This window comes from Talpa occidentalis, unplaced genomic scaffold, assembly GCF_014898055.3.
Source record: "Talpa occidentalis isolate TD23 unplaced genomic scaffold, MPIMG_talOcc4v2.1 talOcc4.16, whole genome shotgun sequence".
Classification (NCBI taxonomy): Eukaryota; Metazoa; Chordata; class Mammalia; order Eulipotyphla; family Talpidae; genus Talpa; species Talpa occidentalis.
This window is the reverse complement of record NW_023601653.1, coordinates 3278922-3295025: the sequence shown is the minus strand read 5'-3', so window position 1 is coordinate 3295025 and position 16104 is coordinate 3278922. Positions and strand designations below refer to the sequence as shown.

The window sequence follows — 16104 nt, the reverse complement described above, 5'->3', positions numbered from 1 at the left end:
CTTCCTTGGTGTAGAGAAAAAAGACGAGCACGAGGAGAGAGCCCCTGGTGCAGTGGAGGAATGCCAAGGACACAGAAGAGAAGGAAACAGGCTTGGACTGTTCAAGAAACGAAACGGAAACACTGAGCAAAGCTAGAGCCTGGTGGAGGACGGCTGAGCGGCCTGAGGGGCAGGGGAAGAGCCGTGGGACTTTTTCAGTTGAAGAAACTGATGCCCTGCCCTTCAAAAGCCTCCAAGTTTGAGTGGATACAACCATCCTACACCAAGCATTTCTTCCTTCAGGTACTGGCTGGATGCTGACAAGAACCACACGTCTTTCACAGTGAAGTATGAATATATTTCTTTATTAGGACTCTCATAATGACACAGTGGCACTGTCCGTCTGCGGTGACCCACATGGTGGAGGACACGGGGAGGGCTCTCAGTGCTGGCACCAAGTGTCCACTGAGGAAACCATTCACCAAAGAGGACATTCCCTTGGATTCCATCACCTCTGCTGTGGCTTCCACACAGGTCTCCATGACGTGCCCAGAATCCTTCCTTCTAGCACCAGCTGACTCTTTGCTCTCATTCCTTTTGACACCTAAGACCTCGGTCAACTGCCCCGTGTCCCACTCGCCCCGGCCACCTCTGCAACTCTGCTGCTGTCCTGCCACCCTCGGGGGCGGGGCTGGGAGTGGGAAGGCAGGAGACAGGACGGGACACAATATCCTACATCAACACCACACAGCGGGGGGGGGCCATTAGCAAATGACACAGGGACATACACAAACAACCTCACAGAACACATACTTCTTCCCAGGCGAGTCGTAACCTCCCCGGTCATTTATCTACTCCCATCGCGGCCCGCACACAGTAGGCAGCTAGGGCCTGAAAGCTAGGGCCCAGATCTCCTGGCTCTTCCTGCCTGTCACTGGTGTCATCACTCTGCTTCCACCTGTTCTGGCATTAGTTCTGGTGGAAAGGGGGTTAGGAGGGGGTGGGGGGGTGGGGAGGGAGAAGAGACCTGAAAACAATACAAAAATGCAAAAACAGGATTCAGTACTACAATATTTTATAACAATAGAAGGTAGCAGAAAACACCACATGCTAACACAGACAATATGATACACAACTCAGGGGAGGAGTCAGGGGCCACCGGTTTAGACTAAGAGCCTTTCAATGGACTGCTGAATGGACTGGATCTGCTGCTTCAGCTGTGAGCCCTCTTTGATGGTGACAGAGCAGGCGATGACGGGCCTGGAGACCCCACAGGCCCGCCCCAGAGCCTGCTTGGAGCGCACGAACACGTAGGGCACATTCTTGTCTTCACACAGCAGCGGGAGGTGCAGGATAATCTCCAGGGGCTCAGCGTCTGCAGCCATCACAATGAACTCAGAGATGCCTCGGTTGAGCGTTTTGGTGGCTGTGGAGAGCACAGAGGGCCACAGGTGATGCGGGACTGGGGATGGGCAGCTGAGCACAGCAGTCTCCAAGGAGAAGAAGCAGGTGCAAGAAAGACTGGGTAACCCCCAAGACACCAGCATTCCGTGTCTCAAAGGCTGCATCAACCCATCAGTTCTGCCAAAACCCGCCATGAGCCAGACCACGCCCCTCTCCTCTGCTATTATTACCCTTGTCCAAGCACCACTGTCTCCTTTGCGGGCGCTTTGCAGCACTTCCCAAGCTCTCCGGGATCGAGGTGCAGGGCTTTCCCCGCCAGCCTGCCGTGATCAACGCTTCTGGGAAACCCACACCACGCAGCTCAATGCCTATAGCACTGTCCACAAGGTGCTTTTTCTTTTTCACTTTATATATTTGACAAACGCTACGAAACAAGGTGCTTTGTCGAGCTTATCTCACCTGCTGACCTCTGGGCCCAGTGCTTCCAGGACCATGTCTGCATTAACTGGAAGCCCAGATCAGAGCTGGTTCAAGAGCCACACCGCCCAAGTCCAGCCTGCCTCATTCTCATTAGGTACATGTGGCAAAAAGTTAACATCTGTTGGATCTCAAAAATTCCTAGTTCATTAACCTTTAGCACCTAATCCCAAAATGCTGCTCACGGCTCCCCATGAGTCCCAGTCAGGAGAAGCCCCCTCCAAACTGGAGAGCTAGGTCAGAGCAGGGCGTTTAACCCCCTTCCCGGAGTGTTCCCGCTGCCTTACCCTCGTTGGCTCCTTTCCGAAGCTGCTTGTAGTTACATGACTGCTGGACAAGATCCAGTAGTTTCTTGGTGAGGTGGGCATCAGCAAGGGGGTAGGCCTTCGGGTTTACATCAGCCTCGGTCTGCGGGGGAAGCACAGCCTCAGTCAGCCTGAACCCGAAGTCACCCCAGACAAGTTATAAAAGACTTGAATCCACAACTGAGACACAGTCGTCAGCTCCTCTGCTGCCCGCTCCCAAAACATACACCCTCAGCTGACACCGGCCTGCCCACTTCCCCTTAAGAAAATGAAATACAGAATTAGGATCAAAAAAAGAAAGTCAGCAATGACTCGGCGCTGCAAGGCACACTGAAAGGCTGACTCTGACTTGCCTCTTTAGCATAATACTCAGGGATGCCGCAGCAAACAGGTCAAAAACAGTCACACAGTTTGGTGTTCACTTGAGTCACAAGGGGTCGATGTGTAGATCTGGATTTCCATGATCCACCCCAAACTTACTGAATCAAAATTAAGGTGTAATTCATAGAAATGCAGCAGAAAGTTGGCTTCACTTCCTAATCAATACTCAGCTCTCCCTCTGTCCCCAGTAAGAACCCTGGTCCCCCCAAACAAAGTATTTTCTCATTTATTCAACCCCACAGTACATACAAAATGCTGTAACAATGAATTGATATACCAACACTACCTTTACCAACAACACACCTACCACAGTAAAAATATCTTTATTTTTAGACTGTATACAACTTAAAGTCATCCAGCCAAGCACCACCTTCAAAAGTTATTCAAAATAGACCTCCCAGGTGGCGCAGCAGGTTGAGCGCCATGCTGTGAAGCTGTCCGTAAGCCTCTGCAATGCGAGTTCGATTCCTGGCCAGCCAGGGAGAAACCCACATGGCACGGCAGACCTCTCCTGTCTCACCCACTGCTCCCCTCAGCAGTGTTTTCAGTCTGTCTGCCTGTTCTGCTCCTGCTCTCTTTGGTAAATTCTCTCACCCTCCCGCGCCTCTGACCTGTACCCCAGTTCTTGTATAAATAAAATAAATCTTAAAAAAAATTAAAATAAAAGTTATTCAAAACAATTTTTTTTTTCTTGTGGCTATCAAGTTGACATACATAAGGTTCCTATAAAATCTTTAAAATTTTACTTTTCAAATACACAAAACATCTACATGGTCCCAAAGTCAAAGCCATGCTGATGACTCAACAGTGTCTCAGTTCATTATTCCATCTAGTACATAGTCCGATGCATGGGTGACTGCTGGCTGGGAACTCCCCGTCTGGGGTTGCCTGATACCTGTGAAGGTGACATTAAAGGCCAGACTGCATCAAGAGCCCTGGTCCCCCAGTCTCGCCCTGGGTGAATGTATCAAGGACCCTGGGTGATGGAGAATTAGGTATGGGCTGGAGGAGTTCCAGGCCTCCTCATTTTTTTTTAAAGATTTATTTATTCATGCATACAAGAGCTGGGGCACAGGCCAGAGGTGTATGGGTGAGAGGACCCACCAGAGACAGAGTGGGGAACAGAACAGGCAGACAGACCGAAGTACACTGCTGAGGGGAGCAGCGGGTGAGTCAAGAGAGGTCTGCCGCGCCGTGTGGGCTGCTCCCTGGCTGGCCGGGAATCGAACTCGTGCTGACTGCAGTGGCTGCGGACCGTTTCATAGGCTGCATCCCAACCTTTGCACCACCAGGGAGGCCCCCAACCTTTGCACCACCAGGGAGGCCCCGAAAGGCCTCATCATTTCTCTGCTCTCCTCTGCACAGTTCAGAATAAGCCTTCAAGGGTCACAGCAAAGCTTGCTGAGACAATATGACGTTTGATATAACCTAAATTTCGGTTCTTTAGGATACAGAATCCATTTAAACTTATCTACCCTGCCCTCATGGAAGACTGGATCAAGATGTGGCCTGTCCGCACTATGGAATGCCACGCGTAAGTATTGGTATATTGGTTTAAATCTCCCTTCTTTTGTGCCTTCTGTTTGTCCCATCTGTCCCGCTTCTTTTTCTTGCTTTTCGTCTTTTGGGTTTCCAATTATTTTTTCATTATTATCCCCTCTACTGGTTTGGTATTTGTCTTTTGGTGGCTATCTGATAATTCACAACTTAAGGCCATTAACTTATCAAACAACGAAAGACTCAACACTGTAATTCCAGTCTGCTCCCCCCCTTTTTAAATGTCAGGTATTTCTACTGCGGTTTCCAACAACCCATCTCTGGAAATTAGGATTCTCAACTCCTAATAAATTTCAAATGTACCCAAGGGGAAGACTGCAGGGGCAGGAAGAATCATCAGGAGTCGTCACTTCACCCTTCTAGTACCAGTTGACAATGACAAAAAGGTTGGCTCAAACTATCTAGCTTACAAACAGCCCTGAAATTTGCCTGGTGTGCATTTATTCACCTTAATTTTTTTTCACGGTGTTCACAGAAAAAAATGCAGGAAAAAATACCGCTAGGCAGCTAGGTTTGTTTATCCTCCCCATACTCTAGACAATCAAAATCTGTAAAGTTCTGATTTAACAAACACTGTGTACTCACCCAGCACCAAGCATCAGGGCTAGGTGTTCAATATGCATTATCATGTTTAATTTAATCCCCATGCATCCTGCATCCAAGTAAATGCAACTCGAGACCATCAAATTCCAAAACTTTCACGGAGCAGCCTAAGATGGGACTGCTTTAGAAGCTGCACGTTCTGGACTTGGTCACCTATCAGCTTCAAAAGAGTGGGGTGCGGAGTGCAGAGGGGAGGGAGGCACCCGCCCAGATCCAAGCTCTGTGGAAAGGATTAAACCCACTATGATGTGAAAGTGCTTTGCAAACTCTTCCCTCACCAAGTGTCAACCAAAACTAGACAAACGATTTGATTAAAAATTAGAGACCACCAAGAGTTTAGAGAAATCGCACGTGGCTTCTCATTTCTGAGGCTACGTTTCGCAGATGAAGCCTTTCTGCGCTCCAGGCCAGAGTTCGGGGTCACCCCACAGTCCCCAAACGCCTAAAGCTCCCTGGCACGTGGGGCTCGGGATGGGAACAGGCACAGACCATGGAGATCTTCTCCCCCGAACATCAGTCATGGGTTGGGGGGGGGGGGGTGGACCAGCTCCAGCGATCCCAGAAAAAAGGTGGAGCGAAGTTTGCTCTTTCAACTTTCTATTCTCTGCCACGTGGGTGTCTCCCCCAGGCCGGGCCCTGCCCCTCCGCCCACCCCAGGCCTTCAGCCACACGCGCAGAGCCCCTCACCCCCGATCGCAGCAGCTGGAGCCCAAGGATTCCCGAGTGGCAACCTCGGACCAGTGTGGGGACCCCGGGCTGCGGGAGTTCGAACTCGGGGTCGGGCAGCGGGCTGCGCGGCACCCCGAGCTCTTCCCCAGGCCGGGCACAGGCGACGGCGCGGATCCCCCGGTCCCAGGCCAGTGGGGGGGCCCCCAAGCCGAGTCCCCGCCCCCCGGCCCTGCGGCCAGGCGCCCACTCACCATGGCTGCGGTGCCGCGGACTCGCCGCTCCTGGAGGGGCACTGCCGGAGGCCGGGCGGGAGCGCGGCCGCCTCTGCCGGAAAGTCGCGCGGACGAGGAGTAGAAATGGCGCGCGCGCGTCCGGAGGCGGAAGTGGCGTCACCGGAAGCGGAGGCCACGCCCCTACGGTGGCCTGGCGGGGACCGGCCTCTTCGCTGGGCGCGGAGTCTGCGGTTTCTATGAATTGGTGATGCAAAGTGGGGTTAAACGTTCCAAAAAATAACACAGCCGAACCGACGGTTTCAATGGTGTCACCGTTCCAGAGCCAGTTTATTTCTGAGCACAGTCTTGTGCTTTCAAAATCATCTGAGGATGCTGAAACTTCCAACATAACTATTTTTCCTAGTATTCAAAACTGCATTTATGTTTTTCAGTAAAAATATTTCAAAATTTCCTTTATAGGGTATTTACTTTTTTTAAAAGATTTATTTATTTTTATGCATACAAGAGCTGGGGTACAGGCCAGAGGTGCAGCGGGGTGAGAGGATTCACCAGTGACAGAGTGGGGAGCAGAACAGGCAGACTGACTGAAACACACTGCTGAGGGGAGCAGCGGGTAAGACAGGAGAGGTCTGCTGCGCCATGTGGGTAGCTCCCTGGCCGGCTGGGGATGGAACCCGTGCTGCAGAGGCTGTGGATTGCTTCATAGTGCAGTGCTTAATCCCCTGCGCCACCAGAGAGGCCTGGGTATTTACATTTATTATTAAGTTTTTGTTAGGGGTCTTGTCCCTTTGTTATTTGTTCCATACTACTTGTATCTTTTCTTATTCTAAGTATTTCTGTCTCATCATTTTGCTGACCCTTGGGGCTTCGGAGGCCTGGCCCATTTCTGATTAGGGACTAAGCCTACCTGTTCCAGCCTTCAGTGTTTTGAATATAACCTTTGGGTGGAAGATAGTTTTCCGGGTGGCAATTTGTTTTCCCACCATTACTGATCCTGAGATGGCAAAAGTCACTCCCTAACAGAAAATCAGGATACAGTGAGCAAAGAGGAAGGGGTGCTGGGTCGCCAGACATAGGTTCAATGCAGCCCTCACTAAATGTTTGCTATTGGATAGACAGACACATGAGCGGAAGTACCTAATAGGAAGAAAGAGATCAAGCAGATGGCAGCTACCATCACCCCATTGTACACGGGGGCAGCTCAATCTCTTCACTGCAGAAGACAGGTATGTTTAAAACAATTTTTCCCCTTAGTTCCTGATGGGACGTTCCCCAACTCTGTACATATCAGTCCGAGGGTATGCAAGCTGGCCTTGAGGCCCGGTTCAAGAGGAACTAAGGCCGGGGCATCAGACTCCTTTGTGAGGTGGCCTTAGTGACAGGGGTGGTATGAGGCAGGGGCTGCCCCACCCTACACTGGCTGGGCCAGCCATACCAGTCCTGTCTTCCAACTCCCCAACACCACCAGCCTGACCTAAGATTTGTCATGCTGCTGCCATTGCTGGGTGCCTGTGCCTTGGTGGGGCCATTCCAGGGCGCTGAGTGGGAGCCAGTGAGGGCCCTGCTGTCTGAGCACCGCAGCTGCAGGGACCCTCGGTGCTGTGGCAACCTGCTCGTCCTCTTCCTCTTTGTGATCTGGCAAGTCCGGCACTATTGGCACTATTGGACCCATCCAAGAATGAAGAAGACCATAAAGGTGAGGGGACCCCACATATCTCCTTCCATGACTGTCTGAACCACTTGTTACAAGATTCTTTTATCTGAACCTGAAATCACATCGGGGAACTCAGGCTGGCCAAGGAGAATGTCATCAGGTTCCAAGCCCTGGATCACCCTGGACTCCTGTCTCCCTGGTTCCACAGTCCATCTACTATAGGGCTGTACTTGCAAACCAGATTGTAAGAGATGCAACCTCCCAGCCAGCATGTAACTCTGAGGACCAGCCTGATGAGAAGGTGGTGCTTTCGGCTCTACTCGCTATGGGGATGGCTAGGAACCAGGGGCCCATCTGAGCTGTCCTGAGAACTAGGGGAGTAGAAAGCTCCACATTTCCCATCCAGTTGGCCACTGGCACCACCCACTGGCTTGGAGGCTGCCCCTCTTACAGTTTCTCATACTTGATCACTCATATCCCAAGTGTACTTCCTCTAGCCTCACAGCAATCCTGGGCAGATGCCCCCTCAACTAGACTGTGGAAACTGTAGAAACAACTGGACCATAGAAACTGCCTTCTGCTTGGTTCCACTTGCCTCTCCCTCTCAACCACTCAACTGTGCTCCACACAACTGTGCTCCTCTCTCTCCCTTTTTTTTTTAAACATTCTTAATCCAAAGATGATTTCTGTACACAGATTGTAAGTGACATAGATCAGTGCAGTTTCACAAACTGAACACATCCACATGTGGCACAATGGCCAGCAGCCCAGAAGTTGCAGTCACAACTACGCTGACTCTTAGTGGCATAGACTCATTTGGCCTTTATGCAATCACACAGCAAGGGCTCTTTTCACCTGGCTTCACCCTAACACGCGGGTGCTTTGCACTCAAAATCTTGCAGTGGCCCTCGTGGATACACTCCCTGGCAAACTTAGAGTAAAAGCCAAACTCCTAACGTCAACTCCACCCCCCAGGTCAGCACGGTCTGTCCTGTGCTTGTCTGACCTCATCTCTTAGCACTTTCCTCTTCACTCTTTCTGCTGTGGCCTCAGGCTTCCTTGCTGTTCTTGTACCTGTGATCTTGTTCCCGCCTTAGGGCCTTGCACTGATGTGTTCTCGGCCTACAGTGCTCTTCCTTCAGATGTCAGTTGGTTTGCCCCTCCGTTCATTCCAGTCTCTGGTCAGGTGTCACCTCCTCCATGGGGCTTTTTCTGTCTGTCTAAAGGAACTACCCCACCCCACTCTGCTTTTATTTCCATCAGAACACTTTTTGAACACTGAACATGTTGGTATACACTTGGTTATCATGTCTTCTGTGTCTACAAGATGGAACCAAATGCTACCCCAGCAGCATTAGTGAGGGTGTGCAGTAATAGCCGTGCTTTCTTGAATGACTGAAAGCTGATTGCCTAAGGGGAGTGACTCCCCTTTCCTGAGCCCCAGTGTCCTCACCAGGATAATGGAGAGGATACTTCTGATCTGTGAGGGTTACATGAGACACTGTGTGTGAAAAGGCCACAATCCTGTGTTCTCACCTACAGGTGCCACCGCAGAAGTGGGCCAAGCCCTCCATGGGATGTAACCCTTGTTTGGAGCTGACCCCTGAATTCCTCCTTAGTCCTGGCAAGCTCAGGGGCCCGAATGCTCATGTCCAGCCATGCACACAGAAGAAGAGATGGGACAACCAGAGGCGCCTCCAGCAATCATGGACCCAATACCTGCTGTCTTGGCAGCACCCACGGCAGGGACTGTCTTGGGATGTCCTCAGTGCTGCTGAGTCCACCTCTTTTTCCTCCTTTTCAAGCACCTGTATGCTCCATCAGGATAGTTCTTGGGAAGCATGGCAGATACCCTGGTGTCGCCATAATGATCAGATTAGCAAGCCGGACAAGCACCAAGGGCTGCAGCAGCTGTTTGTCCACTCCCAGGAAGAGCCAGTGTCAGTGGGGCCTGCTGTCAGTCTGCAGCCCCACCCTGTCTCTGTGACTTCAGCCACCTCCTTGCCAAAACTCCCTTCCACTCGGAGGCTGCAGTTCTGTTCCAGAAAGCTACTGCTTGTTCCTTCAGCCCGACAGAAGGGAATGCCCACCAGAGTGCGCTGGCGCTGTCCCCAAGAGGTCTGGGCATCAGGGAGGGAAAGTCAGACACGAAGAAGAGAAGATAACAGACCCACCTGGGCTCTAGGGTGGGCGAGGCAGAGAGACAACAGAGAAGCGAAGGCCTGGGCGGTCCAGGCATCTGGATGGCAGCTCCCGATAGACTTTGGAATGAAGGATGATGCAGAGACCACAGCCCTGGAGGTGGGAAATAGGAGACCAGCGATAAGCCAAACTGATGCAGGGAACCTGATACCGGGACAGGAGAAGCAAGGCCCGATGGGGGTCGCGAGTAGAGCCAACCTTCAGGAACTAGGGGAGGGAAACCAGAGGGAGGCTGTGGGAGAGAATCTTTCCGAAACCCAGGCTTCCAGAGGCGAGGACCAGGAACAGTTCAGATGTAAAACTGATGCAGTGACCCAAACACCGGCGTGGGGGAACCTGGACAAGAGCAGTAGTGGGGATGCTGTTGAGCCCCTGGCATTAGGGAAGAATAAGAACGAGGACAGAGGGGAGGACGAGGGAGAGACCCAGGCCCGAGGATCGGGGAGCCAGGGTCAGACAGGCAGTGAGAGCGGTGAGGAGACCCGGGTGCCAGGATGGGCAAAACAAGACCAGATCAGAGGTGACAGCAGTGCAGACGCTCGGGCAGAGAGGAGCGCCCAGGACCAGGCTGGAGGTGAAAGTGTGAAGCAAATCCAGGCATCTGAGAGGGAGGACCTGGAAGAAGTGAAAGAAGAGGGGGATAAAGAGACCCAGGCCCTGGGGTGGGGAGAACAGGACTGTGTTGGAGGTGAGGCTCTTGCAGAGATTCCGACAACAGGGTGGGAGAAGCAGGGTCAAGATGGACGTGAGAACCCTGGGGAGACCCGACCCTCTGGGGGAGAGATCCAGAAACAACTAAGTCATGCAGTTCAGGTGGGGTGGGGAGCCCACAGCCCGCGAAGAGGCGAGGGTGCTGGGGAAACCCAGACACCTGCAAGGAAGCCGCTCAGGGAGGTAAGGCAGGAGGACTGGGTGGTGATGGAGGTGCTGTGGTGGGGAGACCAGAGACCGGTCATAAATGAGATTGTCAGGGAATTTGAGACACCGCCGCGGGGGAAGAGCGGCCGGAGTGGAGGTGAACACAGGGCAGACATTCAGGTGCCGGGGAAGGGGGCCCAGAAGGGAGACGGGAGCGGGAGCCGCACAAACACCCTGGCCCCAGAGGCAGGGAGGCAGGGACAGCACGTCGAGACCCCTCCGCCAGGCAGGAGGCCCCGTGAACGGCTCGAAAAGGAGCAGCTTGAAAATGAGAGTAGCACAGACACTGAAGCATCGGGACAGAGGAAGCCGGGAGGGCTCAGAGGTGGAGACAGCGAGGACGCCCGGGGACCTGGGGAAGGAAAGCAGGGGCAGTGGGGCGGTGAAGTTAGTGGAGTTGTTTACACACCGAAGCGGCAGAAGCACGGATGCAGAAGTAGCCAAGATGGTGCTGATACCCGGGCGTCTGAGGCGGAGAACTGGGGAAAAGTACTAAGTGAAATCAATGGAGGAACTCATGTGATGGAGTGGAAGAAAGAGGAGCAGGCTGGAGGTGAGGATGGTGCAGAAATTCAAGCTCCGGGGAAGGGCCGGCGGAGAGAAGGCGGAGGCGAGGAGGACACAGGGCCCTGCGCAGCTGGGGAAGGAAAGCAGAGTCAGTTGAGAGGTGATATCGATGGGAAGACCCGCTTGTCAGAATGCGGGAACCGGGAGCAGATGGGAGGTGAGAATGGCGCAGAAATTGAGGCACCAGAGAAGAGAAACTGGAGAGAACTTGGAGATGGGGATGATGTGGAGACTCGGAGACTTGGGAGAGAGAACCAGAGACAGTCAGGTGGTAAAACTGGGGCGAGTCTTTCACCAGGGAGGAGGCACTGGGAGCAGACTGGACACAACAACGTTGCAGAAAACCAAACATCAGAGAAGACAAATGAGAGAGAGGTTGGCAGTGAGGATGGTAGAAACATCCAGAAACTTAGAGGAGTGAGCCAGAGGCTGTTACAAAATAAGGTTAATGGAAATACCTGTTCGTCAGAGTGGCAGAACCAGGAGCAGAAGGGAGGTGAGGATGATGCAGAGATTCCAGCACAAGGAGACAGAAGCCAAAGTGGGACCAGAGGTGGTGGCGGCAGTGAGACCCAGGCTCCCGGGGAAGATGAGCAGAAACAGTTAAGAAGTGAAACTGATGCAGAGATGCAGACACAAGGACAAGGAAACCAGAACAACGATGGATATGAGGATGCTGCAAAACTCCCGGATGTAGAGGGCCAGAGAATGTGCAGATCTGAGGATGCTGGAGGAAGGGGAGGGAACAAAGACCAGAGCAGAGGAACAGAGGCTGCTAGAACCAATCTTCAAGTTGACAGTCCTGGGGGTAAGGGAACCCCCGCTCTTTCTGACTCTGGACACAAGGTGATGGTACAGGAAGAGGCAGTGGCCTCTGCTTCCTGTCCTGAGATAAAGCCTCTTCCCAGCCAGGAGGCAGTCATCCCACTCGCCAATGGGGAGCAAGAGCATCTGGCCAGCCAGAGCTTGGCCCCCTCCCTTCCTGGAGTGGAGGTCCCTGCAGCCTCCCGGCAGGCCCGACCCAAACCCCAGAGAAGGCGACAAAGGGACAAAGAGGTGGACCCAGCGGAGGCCTCCAGTCCGATGGGGCAGCTCCAGAACCCACAGTCTCTGGCTGCTCCCCTAGGCCTGCCCTCTGCCTGCCCCTCTGTCTCATGTGACCAAGCCCCCCAAGCTGCCACAGCTCTGGTGGGTGTTCCCCCTGCCCCCACTGTACTGTCCAAGAAGTGGCCAGTCCTCAAGAAGAGCCAACGACTGCTGCTGGAGTCCCTCATGCGGCGGAAGATGGCGCACCTGCACTGGGGCCTCCCGCAGCGGATCCTGACGTCTCATTTGCTCTCTGACTTCAAAGGACTCCACTCACTGCCCCTTGCAGGGATGAAGCTCCCTGTAGGAGAGGGCAGGGAGCTCCCAGGGCAGCAGGGGGCCCAGGGTTCCAGGCCAGGTCCAGAGAAGCCCCAGAGGCCTCCGCCCCCAGTAAGAAAAAACTCAAAACTTCCGACTCCAGTCAGAACTCCTGAGATGTGTGGGCCACACAGGTCCCAGTCCAATGGCATCTCCATGTGCCCTGAAAAGCCCAGGAGATCGCAGCCACCAGGGGGCCCCAGAGAACCACAGGATGCCCAGGCAGAGGCTCCCCCTAGGGCCTGGCTCCAGGATCCCCCTGAATCTAGGAGCTGCAGAGTACCAGAAAGGGCCCGAGAGCTCTCCAGTGAGAACCGCAGGGGCAGGAAACTGTTCAGGCCAGGCACCTCCCACTTGGCAGAGCAGGCTCCCAGCAGAGTGAGGGCTTCATACTGCAGGACATGCCGTGACTCCCAGGAGGGCGCGTGCCGGCCCCCAAAGCCCTTGAAGCCTTCCCGACTTGGGAGAAGAGGCAGCCTGGAGCGTGTGGGGAGCAGAGGAAATGGGCAGCAGCCTTGCACCTGTTCCTCCACCACTGACAGCTTCAAAGGGAGTCTCTACTCCGCTGCAGCTGGGGTGGGCAGGACCTTGCTGAACAAGATCGCGGGGAGCCCTCATCTGGCCAGGCCCCAGCACTCAGCCCCCAGTCTGAGTCTGAGGGATCCTGGTCGTGCGTCGCTGCCCAAAGCGGGTGACTCACATGTAGGAGCAGACAGTGTGAGAGTCCACACTTTGAAGACGGACCCTCACCCTTCAGATCCCTGCTGTGCTGGTGCTGCTCTTCCCAAGACAGAGGGTCCCCAGGGCCAAGGGGCTCCTGAGAATCCAAATGGGGTCCCACAGAATCCATCAGCTCCCCGTAGGTTTGGTTTTGTGAAGCATGTTAGGTGTTTTCTGCATCAGCATGGCTTCAGAAAGTAGACTGTGGGCCCAGAGTCCTCAGAACAAGTCAGAGAAGGCATGAGAGTGGCCTGTTTACCCCCAAAGCCTCTAATAAAATTGGTTGTGTGGCCCTTTGGCACATATTTTCCAAGTGTTCCCTTGTGGGGTTAGGATAATTTGTGGGGGGAAGTAGAGACCACTATTCTGTGGTTTTGTAGGCTTAGGGACTGTGTTGCCCAGTGTGACGTCTGAGACACTCCCCCTGCCCAGTGTCCATCGTGGATCTGTCCTGCCCCATTCCAAGCTACTTCTGATTGAGGGAGGAGCCTCAGACAGCCTCAGCTGCTTGGGGCAAGGGGTGTCCTCTGCACTCGACACTCAAGTTCTTTTGGTCACAAGAAAGGAAGCTGATCAGTGGGCATCTGAGATTCCATGGCCGTGAACCATCGCCACCTCTTCAATTCTCAAACCCTGTTGAACCATGATGACTCCTTGTTGCTTTGCCTGGCCCATGATGGGACACCTATAGCCAACTATTTGTTTGAATCTATCTGAACCTTCAGAGTCAAAGCACTTAATGTCTTATGGCATGTCTACAGACAGCTTCTGCTGGTGAAAGGAGATTCACAGAGCCCAGAACAATGATTCGCAGTGCTGGAGCATGGAGATTGATTCAGGTTTTCTCCTCTCTCCTTTATCTTCCATTCTGGCTTTCACTTAGTTTTCCTATTTTTATTTTATTTATTTTAAAAATATTTATTAATTTATGCGTACAAGAGCTGGGGTGTAAGCCAGAGGTGTGAGGGTGAGAGGATTCACCAGAGACAGACTGGGGAACAGAACAGACAGAAATACACTAAAATACACTGCTGAGGGGAGCAGCGGGGAGACAGGAGAGGTCTGCTGTGCCATATGGGTCAGCTCCCTGGCCGGGGATTGAACTCTTGGTGGCTGTGGACTGATTCATAGTCCCGAGACTTAACCCCTTGTACCACCAGGGAGGGCCCCTTTGTGTGTCTTTCAGGACATCCATCATTGGATTTAGGGCCTATGCGTCAGGATGATCCACTAAAGATCTTTAACTTAATCACAACTTCAGAGATCCTTTCTCCAAATAAGTCAATATTTATAAATTCTGGGGATTAAGGTCTGTTAAAAAACAAAAATCAGGGCCCTCCCTGGTGGCGCAGGCAATTGAGCGCAGCGCTGTGAAGCTGTCCACAGCCTCTGCAACACGAGTTCGATCCCCAGCCAGGGAGCAACCCCCATGGCGCGGCAGACCTTTCCTGTCTCCCCGCTGCTCCCCTCAGCAGTGTGTTTCAGTCAGGCTAGCTGTTCTGCTCCCCACTTTGTCTCTGGTGAATCCTCTCACCCCCCCCCCCGCATCTCTGGCCTGTACCCCAGCTCTTGTATGCATAAATAAATCAATCTTTAAAAAAAAACACACACAAAAATCATATGGAGAACGAAGAGGTCATGAGAGGTGCTTGAATCGGGGCCGCATCCCATCTAGTAACCACTGAGCGTCTTCCAGTCCACAACAATACAGCTCTGTTATAAGCGCTTTTCAGCCCGGGCGCGGTGAAGACAAACTCCGGCAAACCCCTCGGGGCTGGGCGGCGTCCCCCGCGCCGGCCGCCCCGCCCGCCCCGCCCGCGCAGGCGCACTAGCGCCCGTCCGCCCGTCCGCCGCGGGGCTCGCCCCGAGTGCGCCTGCGCGCCAATTGCGCGGGAAAAGCGCGGCGTGCGCGGCGGGATGGCGGCGAGGGCGTCGGCGCCAGGCCCGCTCGGCCCCGGGAGGGACGAGGAGGCGGCGCTGCTCCTGGAGAAGGCCCATTACCGCCACGACCCGCGCTGGCTGCTGCCCGTGTCCCCGCGCCTCTGCCTGGCCTGCGCGCTGGAGCTGCTGTCGGAGCCCTGCGCGTCGGTGCGAACCGGGCCGCCGCTTCCCTCACGGGGTCGCCCCGGCCAGGCCGCCCGGGCCCGGCTCACCCGCCGAAACTGAAGCGACCTCCCCAGACAGGCCTGCTTTCTCCCGCCCCAGCCGCCTCCCTTGCCCGGGCCCGGACGCCGGCCCTTGCCCCGCACCCCGTCGGCGCTTTCAGGCAGCCCTTCGCCCTGTCCGCATTGTCTGAGCACCCCGTGGGCCCCCCTCGCCTCGCCTGACTGGCGGGTGTCTCCACCTTCCCCTCTCTGCACCCCAGTCCGCCCCCTCCCCCATTTCTGCCTGCTGTTCGGGACTTGGCCTCGCGATGGGGGCGTATTCGGAGGTGTCCAGGCAGGAAAACGAGGGTGATGTTCCAGTCAGGCGGAAGTGGGGTGCAGAGCTGACTGAGAGGGGCTGCCTGGGTCCTCCATGCCACCCCACCTCTGCCTGCGCCCGCGGAGGTACCGGGCAGTGCGCGGGGACACTTTTTCTCACAAATTCATGCCTAAGGCGGCTGTGGGGCGGGGCGCTCGGGCTGTTGCGGTGGAAGCGCTCTGGGCTGTGGGAGCCTCAGATTTGAGTCCTTGGGAAAGTGTCTGGAGCCTCGGTTTTCATGTTTCCAAATGGTGATAATTAATGTTCCGTGTTTTTGCTTGTTTTACCACATTGTTAGGCTTAAATGAGTTAATAAAGGAGAGATTTGGGTTGGGCTTCCCTGGTGGAGCAGGAGTTAGTCTCAGCCCTATCAAGCTATCACCAGCCTCTGCGACCGGAGCCCGATCCCTGGCCAGGGTGCTGACCCCTATGGCGCAGCAGACCCCTCCTGACTCCCCGCTGCTCCCCTCAGCAGTGTATTTCAGTCAGTCTGCCTGTTCTGTTCCCCAATCTGTCTCTGATGAATCTTCCCACCGCCCTCCTCCCTCCTGCACCCTTGACCCACACC

General features: G+C 54.2%; 3 protein-coding genes across 4 annotated transcripts in view; 2 read left to right on the top strand and 1 right to left on the bottom strand.

Annotated features, from left to right (window-relative positions):
• Positions 1–1035: 1035 nt before the first annotated feature.
• Positions 1036–5724, bottom strand: SNU13 (small nuclear ribonucleoprotein 13). Its single transcript, XM_037513461.1, has 3 exons — positions 5627–5724; positions 2148–2268; positions 1036–1405 (listed from the first exon to the last, which is right to left on the bottom strand). Exons 1-3 carry the CDS (start codon positions 5627–5629, stop codon positions 1143–1145), a joined length of 387 nt encoding a protein of 128 aa, XP_037369358.1. The 5' UTR covers positions 5630–5724; the 3' UTR covers positions 1036–1142.
• On the top strand, positions 3400–13367 carry LOC119247207 (uncharacterized). 2 transcript variants are annotated; one of them, XM_037513460.2, is made up of 5 exons: positions 3400–3541; positions 3994–4080; positions 6728–6834; positions 7143–7304; positions 8805–13367. In XM_037513460.2, exons 3-5 carry the CDS (start codon positions 6772–6774, stop codon positions 13272–13274), a joined length of 4695 nt encoding a protein of 1564 aa, XP_037369357.1. In that variant the 5' UTR covers positions 3400–3541; positions 3994–4080; positions 6728–6771; the 3' UTR covers positions 13275–13367. The 2 variants fall into 2 exon arrangements, 1 of the variants encoding a protein (XP_037369357.1); XR_005125677.2 differs by lacking the exons at positions 6728–6834; positions 7143–7304; positions 8805–13367 and adding an exon at positions 4332–4738.
• Positions 13368–14990: 1623 nt separating this feature from the next.
• Positions 14991–16104, top strand: part of MEI1 (meiotic double-stranded break formation protein 1) — a 53560-nt gene continuing 52446 nt past the window's right edge. The window contains exon 1 of the mRNA XM_037513459.1: positions 14991–15161. Within this exon, the coding sequence (XP_037369356.1) occupies positions 14991–15161 (171 nt within the window). The remainder of the gene's footprint in view (positions 15162–16104) is intronic.

Excerpts from the sequence above, each read along its gene's own strand:
- SNU13 (XM_037513461.1), bottom strand. Across the intron at positions 1,406-2,147 it reads TCGGAAAGGAGCCAACGAGG|CCACCAAAACGCTCAACCGA; the intron begins GTAAGGCAGCGG and ends TGCTCTCCACAG.
- LOC119247207 (XM_037513460.2), top strand. The coding sequence starts at position 6,772 with ATGGCAGCTACCATCACCCCATTGTACACGGGGGCAGCTCAATCTCTT. Across the intron at positions 6,835-7,142 it reads CTCTTCACTGCAGAAGACAG|GGCGCTGAGTGGGAGCCAGT; the intron begins GTATGTTTAAAA and ends GGGCCATTCCAG. Across the intron at positions 7,305-8,804 it reads GAATGAAGAAGACCATAAAG|GTGCCACCGCAGAAGTGGGC; the intron begins GTGAGGGGACCC and ends TCTCACCTACAG.